Consider the following 12,575-nt stretch of genomic DNA (forward strand, 5'->3'; position numbering starts at 1 on the left):
CCCCGGGGCAGGACGCGGGGTGGGGAAAGAGCGGCGAGCACCGGGGCTGTCTCACGGCCCGGGCCGCGCTCCCGCTGTGCGGCGCGGCCGCGCCTCCGGCCCCTCCCCGCCCCGCCGGCCCTCAGCGGGACGGTGCCGCAGCGGCCGCGGCAAACCCCGCCCTCCGCCCCGCGTGTGGCGCGGCTGGGCGCACCCTCGCCATTGTCTGCGCGGCGGTCCCTGCCTGCTGCGGGCACCGGCGGGCGGCGCGGCGCTTCGGCCGCGATGCTGAAGGGCTGCGCGCCCCCTCAGACGCGGCAGCGGGCTCCAGCCCTGGGGAGCAGCCACCCCGCCTGCTGAAGACTGAAACTTTGCGTCCCCGCCGCTCCCTCTCCTCCCTCTTCCTCTCGCCCTTCTCCATGCGCTGAGCGGCCGCGGGGCGCCCGCTCGGCCCCATGGACGCCTTCAGCGCTGCCAAGGCCAAGATGGGGGCGAAGAGCGGCGGCGAGGCGGCGGCGGCGGCGGGAGTGGCCGCGCCTCAGCCCGCCGTGCCGGCCCCCGGCCCCGCCGCGCCCGGCTCGCCCGCCGCGCTCGAGCCCGCTGCCTACAAGCTGGAGGACCTGGAGACCCTGGCCACCGTGGGTGAGTGCGGGGACGAGGGGAACAAAGGAGCCGCCGAGGTGCCTGTACAGCCGCGACCGTCCCCGGCGGGAGGAGGTGCCCGAACAGCTGGCTGCCCCCTTCCCCAGCGCCCTCTTTTTTGTGGGTTTTTTCTCTCCGCCTCCCCCTCGCCGCTCCGCTCCCCCTCCCCGCTCCTCTCCCTCTTCTCCCGCCGCGCCACCGCTGGCCGGTGTGAGGGCGGCTGGGTGCCCGCGGTGGCTGTAGGTGCCCGTGGGCGGCTGCGGGGACGCGCCGCAGCCTCCGCGCGGTTGGGGAGCCGCGGGGCCGCGGGAGCTGCGGGAGCTGCGGGAGCTGCGGGCATCGCACGGCTCCGGCTCCCGCGGCGGGATCTGCAGCAGAGCGAGCCTGTACCCGGAACAGGATTTGGCTCGTCGGTGAGATGAGTACTGACACTGCTGAAGCTGGAAGACCTTTTGGTATAAAACCTGGTTTATCTGGTTTAACTTCACTTACCTGCATCATGATAAAAAATTCATAATTTAAATTAGTTGTCGGGCCAGGGAAGAGATCAAACAGGTTAGCCGAATGCAGCTGAGTGTATGTCAAACCCCTGACATGCTGTTGCCCTGAATATTGATGCAAAGATGCTTTGCCTGTGTAGAATTTTGGTAGAAGGTAAGGTCTCGTCTCACAAGTACCACACGTTACTAAAACTGCCTGTAATTAGTGGCATGGCAGGGTATGTGCTTGTGCCTAATAAATAGGCACTTCAGACATCAGGGAAGATGTTCATGGTGTTCATGTGTGCTGTATCTGTGCGTTGTGTTTGAACATACATACTGACAGTTGCATATGTTTCTGCACCTGGTTTAAAAGCTTGTATCTTCAACTACATGGAAGTTTTATTCACTTTTTCATTATAGGACTGTGACATTACTTTTGATAGATTTATTCCAGTAAATAATGTGATGTAAATCTTAATTTCCCTTAAGCTCTTTTCAGCCAAAAAGGTGTGATAGAAAGAAACCCTTTCTTAGTGAAGTTGATGGCTTTAAACATGGAATAGGGAAGGCCCAAGAGCGTTGTTGTCAGTGAAGAACACATTATCTTCTCTTGAAGTGCGTTGTGTTTTGAGATAATATTCCAATTTGAAATGTGGGCAGGCATTTTATTGATAAATTGTTTGAGATTATTAAGAGACTTCTTGAAAGGTTTGTGATATTTTTCCCCCTCCAGAAGTGGTTACTTTTCTTCATTATATCATGACCATGTGTATACAATAGTCATCACTGAGGATTAAAACTTTGGGTGAAATACAGATTGCAGAAAAATAGTAATTTTTAAGGAAGACAGAGTAGTCATGGAAATATTCCTGTGGCCAATGAAGAAATGTGGAAATAATCCTGGTGTCAACCTTAAGCAGTATACCTTTATTAGAGTGTTGTTTAAGATGCTCTTTAGAGGCTGAGGAAAGAGGAAATTGTGGTTCCACAGGATTTAAAGAGAGACTTAAAAAAAGGTGAGACATTGCTTGTTATGAAGAAACAGGGAGAGAAATAAAAGGTAAAAGGAACAGATAGATGCCTGTCAAGGCACTAACAGAATACATGGTCTCCCTTCATTCTCTGTCTTCCACAGCTTGATTTTTTCTTTTCTTTTTGTCTCAACTAGCTCTATCTGAAAAGGTGACCATTCTTTGTATCTCTTTTGAAGTGTTTCATTGGTCATTTTATAGGGAAAATAAAAAACAAAACTGGAAAGGTATAAACTTGTGCACAGATAAATACATAAGGCCTTACCTTGTCAAAGAAACTGAGCTGGCTTATTTGAAGTTGGTTGAAAAATGAGTTTATGACATGACTGTGTGCTTCTGTAGAAGTCTGTGAGAGGGACAGGGTCTTGCTCCTGACCAGGAAGCAATGTTGTAACCTCAAAGTGATACTGAAACTGAGCACGTGAATACCTGCTCCCAATGGCCAAGTTTATAAAAGATGCAGCGCCCCACTAACGCTTCTGTAGGGATCTGAGTCACTAAGTGTGTGTGTGGTTGGGCTGCTCTGTGTGCACCTGCTAACATGAAGTATTGGAGACCTGATTTCAATGGACTGCAAATTAAATCACTGCAAATACTGCAGGGTAGGAGAGTAGATCTCTAGTTTGGCTTGAGAAACTTTTTTGCTTGGCTTAAGCCTTTTTAAATTCAGTTAGTTAAGTACACTGTAGGTTTATATCCCATGTACTGAAAGAGTATATCTACAGTTCTCTTGAGCAGTGGTTTAGGTCAGTATTACCTTATCCTCCATTTTGATCTCCCTGAACAGATAGAAGGAATTAATGTCATCAGTTTCACTACAGCAATTTAGACTTGTCTGCAGTTTGAATGCTCTGATAAGGATAACCATTTTCTTTCTGCTGATGTTCTTGAAAGCTGTGTGCTCTATCTGAGATAACTGGAGATGTTTGGGGATGGGAGAGGAAATACCCAAAAAAATTACGTAACAGGAAGTTCTGGTATTTCCTTTACTAGAATCATTGCTTATAGATATACCCAGGCTTAGAAATAGTTACGGCTTTGGAAAGTATCAACTTGAGAAAGCTGAAAGTCAAAATAGGGAGGTGAGTTCCATGCTCTTGCACCTGTTTGTGATTAATATTTAAGGTATTGGTGTCTATGAGATAGTAGTCATCCATGACTATGCAGCTTCTCTCTGAGGATGCAATAAGATCCATGGAAAAAAAAAAAAAAAGAAAGTTGAATGCAATATCTGTTTTGAATATAACAATTCAAAGCAACAATTAAAACTATTATTTTATCTTTCATAGTCTCAGAGGATTAAAATCTCTCTTGATTGCATGTCTTCTCTGGGATTTCTAGTGGGATGCTGTGCCTGCTTTAGCAAAAAAACTTAGTGTAAAGGTGGGAAGAGCAAAAGGGAAGTACAGTTTAGCATAATGATTCAGAGGACATTTATCTCCCCCAAATATCCCAGGACTCAACCTCTGTTTGAGTGTTTGTGGGCCCTTTGTTAAAAGACAGTTGGAGCCAAGTTTGGAGTATAGGTTTGCTTTGGAGGGAAGTGCCTTAATATTTAGTTGATAAAGTGAAGTTACGGCTTTGGGGAGGACACAGGACTGGGGCACATACTGGTTTCTGGCACTAAGAGAAGTTAAACAGGAAAAACATTTCTTTAAGGGTACTTCCTGAGGGGTTGAAGATGTGGCTTTGAACCTTTGAAGTGTATGGATTTTTTAACTAGTCTTGTATGAAAGTTGAACACTCCTGCTCTGGAACCGTTGAAGGTGCCTGGTTGTCCACAACTTGTTTTGAATTAATTTTCCTTTCAAAGGAGGCTGAAATACGAATGTTTGCTCAGCACACTCAGAACTGCTGTTCAGGCCAGACTGAGATACTCTGTGAATCTCAGTGAATTTACATACTCAACTGTGCCAAGATTGACTTCTGTGCTGTACAGAACTAAAAGTTTATATGCCATGACCACCATGTTCATTGAAAGTTTGTGGCCTATGCTTATCTGAACCTATTTCAAACTTCTTGTAGGTCTGGTCAGTGAAAGAAGGAGACTGTGAACACTAATGCCATAGTTTCTGAATCATCTTTGGTTGTGATGAGCATTTAATATGGGCAAACTTCGTGTTCCAGAAGCCAGAGTGCCTGCAGTTGGACACCTGATACGTATCCTGAAATAGAGATGCTAAATGTTTAATTGTGCCATAATGAAAAAGTAATTCAGGTAAACTAGAATAAGTAATACAGAAAAACCAGAAAATACTTCACTTTTGGATAGGTAAAGGTGGGAAAAGTGTTACATTCCCGGTTGAAATGCATGGTAATGGGAAAAGGAAAAGGAAGAGAACACCAGTAGGAGAAAGATTACAAATTTTTTTCTTGCCCTCTCTCCTTTGAGATCTGTTTCTTGACCATTTTTCAAAGTGCAATGAATTCCGTAGCAGACTATGTAATTATGGATTTGGAGTTGCGAATCTGTTCAATTGATTGAAATGTTTTAATTAGAATATTTTTATGCAAAAAGATTATTTTAAACTACTGTTCTCATGAAGTGCTTTACACTAAACAAATGCAGAATAAAAAATTGAGCATACCAGTATTTTCATTTTTATGCACATGGGAAAATTTAAAAAAGTTCATGGGAAAAATGAGGTGCTACGTATTTTCAAATACTTAATTTCTCTATGTTCACACACAAAATATGCTAGCCAAATATATTTCAAGTGGCACTGTATCAGCATGACAGTAGGTGCACAGTTATAGTCTAAGGCCAGAGAATTGTCTAAGTAAGAAGTTGTGCCCCAGAGTAGCCAAGATCTTTACATGAAAAAAAATGCTGTTGGCTTTTTTTCCCTTTTCTTGGAGGCTTAAATTAGTTCAGTTTCTTACCAAGTGTTATTTTTGGTTTCACTACCAAGGTTGTCACCTATTTGAAATTTTCTAAGGGATGTATGAGCATTTTTTCCCTGTTTTGTCACATTTTCTTGATACTGAGATGATAAATAATAAGCCATGATTTTACTTGGCAGTATTCTTAAATACCACAAGTTTTGAAAGAAAACATGGTCTGAATGTTGTGACTGTAATGGTGACCTGAATTCACCATTACATTTGTGCATCATTGAGGCTTTAGTCATAAAGCTAAATGGCTTGGATTTTGTTTTCACTCTCTGTATTTCTTACTTCATTTTCCCTCCCACAAAATGACACTTGTCCCAAAATAAATCATTATTATTATTGCTGCTGTTGTAGAGAGAAATGACCAGGTGTGACTCAGCTTTCTTCCCTTGCTTTTCCTGTTAATCCACTGCTGAGGTGAATTTTAATACCATAATGTTTATTGTAGATTAGGCAGGTTCTTTCCTTTAAGTTTCTTGTTCTCTTTAGGGTGGAAAAAAATAGCTTGAAACAAGTATTCTCTTTTAGCTTTCAGAGAGGTCAGAAAAGTGAAAGTGTATGGAAGAGGTCTGAACATGTGAAAATTGAAAGTTCACATTTCTGCTTTTCTATCTTCAGTGTTTAAAATCGGTCTTGAGGTAAATTGTTAGTGTTTGCCTGTCACCTGTTTCTTTTGTCTGAATCTAGTTTAGATATTTAATTGATTGAAGAAAGAAATTCAGTATTCTTTTTCTGATGTTGTGAATTTGACAGTGTGTTCTAGAATAGGCTTTGACACTCAAATATACTTCTTGAAGATAAGTAATTTTTTAAGTCCTATAAATAGCCCAGAGATGCCCAGAAGTACTTTTTGCAATGCAAATAATCAAATAATCTGGAACTCAACTAGTACTAATATTTCAGAAATAAGAAGCATGCAAAACTCACCCACAAAATCAAAAGCACCTAACACCACACCTTTCCCCTGCCAAGTTTACACTTACAAAACCCTAATGTACCAGGTGAAAATACTTGGAAAAATTTCTCTTAAGCATTGTGTCTCAGCCCAAACTGAAGAAGGTAAGAAACCTGCAGTGAAATAGGCATTTTAACTAATTTTTTTTTTCTTTTTTCTTCTTCAGTGGGAAGAAACAGGAACTTTAAAGTACTAGGAGTTGAAAGCATGTGGGCTCATAGGACTCAACGCAGTTTTTTCTATGTTTAGCTTCCTGAGTATGCATGTCTGGACTGTTTGTGGTGGACAGGGAGAGCAGCCTTATGGAGATGACTGCCTTGATATTTTGGCTTTCATATAAGGAAAACTTAGCAAAACAAGTCCCTTCCTAAAGTGTGTTTAATCCTGGTTTGGTCTACTTTTAAGAATGATAGGCAGTGTAACTAGAAAAAAAAAAGAGTAGTGTGGTGAAATTTAAATACCATTTTGTTTATTATAAGAGACATAGAGGTGTATGCAGCAATGAAGAGTGAATTTCTGTAAGGTAAAAGGAACCTGTGTTTACCTTCCAAGGTCTTGTCTGGCCATAAGCTGGTTTTAATCAAATTATTTAGCTCACTGTAATTCCCTTACTGTTGACACTTATCAGTGTAAAACATTTTCAGTATTAGCTTGTACTACTCAGGAGTAGTTCAACATATTATCTTTAGTTGGGAAAGCATGCTTTCACCTCTGCAGTGTTTTAGACTTTTTTTTAGCAGCTTCAAATTGGTAAATAAATTTTTGCTGGTTACTGTGTGTTGGTATGCACCTGGGATATTTAGAGTAGAACAATTCTCAAAATTAGACTATTTCTGCTTTCCCATAGGAAGACTGTCTTTCAAATGGCTGAAAAAGTGTTGATTTCTTTTTTTTTTTTAAATAAAGGAGAGATATATGATAAAACCTTCTTTGCCAATAATGTTCAGTTTGTGAACTCCACTGTTTGCTCTTCACATTAGAGCACTGGTTTGGATTTTTGTATAAAACAGAGATTTTTTAATCCTTACTTTTAATACTGGAGTGGATCAAAGATGGCAACCTGTATAATTTGGTCATGAAAACTTTCCATTTAGCTGCCCTTTTTCTTCTGGACAGTTTCTTCACTCACATCCCAACTTGGAGCAGTTGCTAGCTGGTCTGTTAATTGATTGACAGTAACTTTTGTGTAAATGTGTTGTCATTTTTTGCCAGGGAATCAATTGGTCTGCTTCAATACATTTCACATCAGACAAATCGTGTGTGTGTGTGTGTGTTATTTATTGATAACTGAGGCACATTAAATTTAAACAAAGGAAGCATCCTTTTCACGTCACTGAATTGTATGATATAACCTATTTCTGTATGCCCCTGATGGTGATGGAACTTGTCTGCTGGGATGATCTGATCAGTGGAACCATTCCCAAAGTATCTGGTTTTCTGGCCTTATGACTGTTTGTTAGGGAGAGTATTTCAAGCCCTTATGCCAACAAGCTATCTTGTCTGGATATCAAGAGACTAATTTTTTTGTGAAATCTTTGCTCTTGTTTCTTTTCTGGATATATGGTTTTAGTATCACCTACAGCTTTCTCTATTGGATTAGACATTATATATGTAAATATATATATATAAGTTTATACAAACTCATAAATTGTAAGTTTTACTATTCTGCAGCTTGATAGAGGAAGAGTGAGAATATGTAATTCTTCTGCTCATTTTCTGTCAGCATATTTGGACTTCCTAAGGGCTATCACACTTACCAAATTTTTGTTTCTAGAAACTATTCACGCAGTACCTACAGCATGTAGGAGTGGATTTTTTATTTAATTTTAAAGCTAGGAATTTTTTTTGCTTCCTTTAAGGATTGATTTTGAGCTAATTTTTTATGAAAGATCGTGTTCCTGTTATTTGTTAATTTGATTCTAATATGCAATTTGTAGATTTGGGTGTAATTATTTATGTTTTGTATTTCTTGGAGTACTGGAGAATGGGAACTCAAAGCAGAAGAACTATATATTATAAACAATTATCAGCAATTTTAACCTGGGACTTAGACGTGTTGTTTTTTGTATGTAGTCTTGTCTAAGGCATATTTTTAAAAGCACTAAAGCTAAAAATGCAATAAATTATTTTGCCTGGAAAATGTGATTATAGAACCTCTGACCTTGTGTAATACAAGAGGGAATCAGGTGAAGGTGCCAAGGTGTGGGATTTTTTGTTGTTGTTGTTGTTGGGTGGTTTTTGGTTTTTTTTTTGGGTTTTTTGTTTGGTTGGTTTTCTTGTTTGTTTCTTTACATGATTCTTACCAAGGAGGTAAGGGCTGATTACCAAAATCCTATTAAACAACAGTTAAAGTTGTCCATTATGCCATGTTTTTATATGAGTTTTGGAATGGTCCTTTGCTAAAATGTAGCTTCTTACAGAGCATTCTTGGTATTTCTTATAGTGTTATGTTTGTGTTGGGGAATATGGTGACTCAGAGCAATTTAAAATATTAAGAGTAATGACTCTGCCATTATTGTTGAAGATGCAGGGTGCTCTCTGGATGGAAACAAAATGTCTAGTTAGTACTGCTTTTTATGCCTCTCAGGTATTGCTCCGCTCAGTAAATTAAATGCTCTGAAATGATTTAGGTAGATGTTAAGGGAACTATCCCTCTGCAAACTCTTCCAAAAACAGGCTAAACTGGGTATAAGATTTTTACTTTGCTGGTCTGCTAATGAAGATGCACTGTAATAGCTATATGGATGGCAAATATAAAAATAAAGGGGCTGGTGGCTGACTGTGTTCATGTTGAACTTCTGGGTGCTGTAATAGCTGACTCCTGGTGCCACCTGCCCCAAAACTGATGACAGACTTCGAGCCTCAGACCTCTTCCCTCCCAGCTTGGAGCAGCTTCCTACAGCTCTTGGGTACAGGAGATGACAGCCTGTACAGTTTTAATTTGCATGGCCTGCCAAAAATAGCTTCAAGAGTATGCATTGTAAAATTTTTTGTTTTCAGGAAGATTAGAGGGTGACTTGTCTGTCTCTGGAGAACAAACAAGGAGGACAGTGCTGGTCAGTCAGTTTCTAAACTGGGATTCTTGTCCCCTCTTTTATGAATTTTTTTCAGGTTGCTTGTCAATATGTTAAGTTAGTGTTCTGAGGCCATTAAATTCTCCCTGACTTCTGTGACTTTCAAAGGCAGATAAAAACTTTGGCAGTATATCTTTATTTAAACCACCCAGTTGTCACACTCAGAAGTGGTGAATTTAGAATTTATGGTGAAGCAGCAACATTTTTCTACATCCTTTTTTAGTAACCAACACAATTCAATTCCCATATATGTAGAAATGGTTCATTCTTTTATATATTTGGAAATAATGGAATTCGGGTTATAAGAAATTTAAAAACATTTCTAAAATTTTCCCAGTATTGCACCTTAATTCAAATTATTTTATTTAAATGCTTTTCTACATCTCTTCTAGTATTTTACAGTGAGGAGCTGTGGTTCCTTGGATCTGTTTATGAAAAAATTTTCTAGATTAAAATTGAGTTTGTTTTGTTTGTTGGTTTTTTCTGCTATAAATGACAACTGGGAAGAAGCTGTGAGAAAGAGTGTGTCCTACAAGACAGAGCCATTAGAAGGAAAAACAAAAGTAACTAAGAAGAGACTTGGAAAGAATCTTAACAAAAAAACCCCTTAACAGTTAATGAAAAATATTATCAAAACCATGAAGATATATTTTTTTGGAGGAGGGGGTATGTGAAGGTTTTTTAAATTTTATTGTTTTTAATTTCAATTTTACACATTCATTTAGTTTTATACATTCATCAGTTGAAAATAAGACACAAATTGGGGTACATCTAATCCTGCTGCTGTAAAGCTTATGACATCTATCAATTTAAGTATTTCAATAAAATAAATTATATTCTGTGTTCTAATAAATGAATAGTTTCTAGATTTATCTCTATTCTTTATCTGCAACACTTGACTTACTGTAAGATAAAAGATTTATTTTGGTGGCAGTGGTGATAATTTTTTGCCGCCTTGGTTCTTAAGCAACTTAAATTTTTCAGTGCTGCTAGACTACTGTTGGTTGTGAATTAGACAGAGTACAGCCTGGCTTGTTTGATTTGACATAATTCTGTGAAAACATTTTTTTAAAATACTTTAGAACATGAAACACATATGATTTGTGCTGTCTGCAAGTGATGTTTCTTATCAGTGAATTCTTGATCTGTCAAGAAGAGCTTGCAATACATGCTAATCATAAGTAGAGAGGTAGCATTGTGAAATGATAAACGAGGAAGACAACTGGTTTTATGACTAATTAACCAGTGTCTCGGCAAGCAGTCTTTTTTTTTTTTTTTTTTTTTTTTTTTTTTTTTTTTTTTTTTAAATCCTGACAGGTTTGCAGGTAAACCCAGCTAACTTAAATCTAAACAGGGGTTGGTTTCATAGTTATTGATTTGGTGGCTTAGTGTCTGCCTGTTTCACATTGCTTTAAGAGTTTCCCATGAGTGTACCTTGATGATAAAAGTGTGCAATGCAGATAAGTTTGTCTTTGAACTGCAAGTGAAATGCTTTGGCATAGTATATGGAGACAAGGGTTTACACTTCTGTGTTAAATATTATTTTAGAATTTTACTGACTTTGTGTGGTTGCTATTTGCATTTTAAAAGAGAGCTCTTGATGAAATGGGGACTTACTAATAGAAATTAATAATAAGAAAAGGCTGGCAGGCAGTGGAGATGAATGCATATGTAATGCTATACCTTGGGTACAGAATGTTGGAATTCCTACTACAGCACCATTCACCACCATCTCTGGGTCCGGCCATCCAGCCAGTTCCTGATCCAGCAAAGAGGGCTCCTGTCCAATCCATGGGCTGCCAGCTTTTCCAGGAGTGTGCTGTGGGAGACAGGGTCAAAGGCCTTGCTGGAGTCCAAGTAGACAACATCCACAGCCTTTCCTGCATCCACCAGGCGGATCACCTTGTCATAAAAGGAGACCAAGTTGGTCAAACATGACCTGCCCCTCCTAATCCCCTGTGCTGGCTGGGTCTGACACCCTGGCCATCCTGGAAGTGCTGTGTGATGATGCTCAATATAAACTGTTCCATTACCTTACAGGTACTGAGGTCAGACTAATTGCCTGTAGTTACCAGGATCCTCATTCCCACCCTTTTTGTGAATGGGTGTCATACTGACCAGCTTCCAGTCATCTGGAACTTCACTAGTGAGCCAGGACTGTTGGTAATGATGGAGAGTGGCTTCACAAGCTCATCTGCCAGCTCTCTCATCACCCTGGGATGGATCTCACCTGGTCCCATTGATTTATGAACATCCAAGAGGCTCAGCAGTTCTCTGACTGCTCCTCCTGGATAACAGGGGGACCATTCTGGTCCCTGACACCACCTACCAACCCAGGAGGACACTTGTCCTGAGGACAAGCTGCCTTCCCACTAAAGATTGAAGCAAAGAAGTCATTAGCAGAGCTTTCTTCTGGTACCTTGTGAGGAGGTATATTTTGTATAGTGCAATGCTCGTTTCTTCTTCCATCAGTGAGGTATGAGGACCTCATATATATGAAACAATAATTTCATCAGTTTCTGTCCTGTCTTCTGAGACTGTTACTTATTCCTAGGAAATCTGCAAGCATCTGAAACAAGTTTCAGTAACAGTAAATACCTAATATGCCTGATAATTTTTCTTGTTTGTCTATTTCATCTGTCTTCAGGGAAGAAGTATGCCTTTTGGCTTTGCTACTGAAAACTTAACATGCTTCACCTTTTGTAAAAAGTGTTAAGGGATAATAATATAATAACCATCAGATTACTAGTAGCTTTCAATTACAACTGATTTAAGTTAAATATGAGCTGATGAGCAGGCCCAGGTAGATTGATTTTGTGTTTATTTCTGATTCTTAAATATGTCCCTGCTTTCTAACTTTAGTAGCTTTGAGCTTGTGTACTGTTTCTGTAGATGTAAATCCTGAATTATAAATGATATTGAACTGTTTGTTCTTTAAATTGAATACAAATTAAAATGCATTTATGTTGAGCTGTGTGCTGTGTCAGGTGTAATGGTGAATGACCCTCAGCAGTCATGTTTAGTGTTGGAGAAACAGTCTATAAAGGGCACATCAAGTACTCCTTGGCATGTGAACTATAGCTCATGAATTCAATTAGCTGTAATTTAATCTATCCTATCCAAGTGGTGTTGGATTTGCTATTCATGACTTCCTTTACTGCAGAGTGTGGTCTTGTTTTTAAGTGTATCAGGCTGGGTTCAGGTAATTCTGAGGTTGTATGGGTTGAGAGAATTGTAGAGAGTAGTAGTAAGAAGCAACTAGGTCTGTAAACAAGAGAGTAAATTAATCTGAGTTTGGGTAAATGGGTTCATGTGTATTTACTTACATAAGAAATTTGATGTATGATGAAGACATACATAGGATAGCAGAATGAAATAACAGAAAATCTGAAAGAAAATATTGATTCTTACCAAAAAAGTGAACTTGGTTGTATTGTCAAGATTTGAGTAGTCATAAAATCAGGGAATGCTTTGAAATGATTGCAAGGGCCCTAAAAACCATCTGCTTCCATCCTTTCTG

The 12,575-nt window shown here is 39.8% G+C and overlaps 1 protein-coding gene across 1 annotated transcript in view; it reads left to right on the forward strand.

Moving 5' to 3' along the window:
* Positions 1-434: 434 nt before the first annotated feature.
* The window catches only part of PRKX (protein kinase cAMP-dependent X-linked catalytic subunit), a gene marked incomplete at its 5' end in the record, with an annotated part of 55,705 nt that continues 43,564 nt past the window's right edge, over positions 435-12,575 (forward strand). The window contains one exon of the mRNA XM_083884698.1: positions 435-621. Coding sequence (XP_083740824.1) covers positions 435-621 — 187 coding nt within the window. The remainder of the gene's footprint in view (positions 622-12,575) is intronic.

Source organism: Zosterops lateralis (genome assembly GCF_965231275.1).
Source record: "Zosterops lateralis genome assembly, chromosome: 2".
Taxonomy (NCBI): domain Eukaryota; kingdom Metazoa; phylum Chordata; class Aves; order Passeriformes; family Zosteropidae; genus Zosterops; species Zosterops lateralis.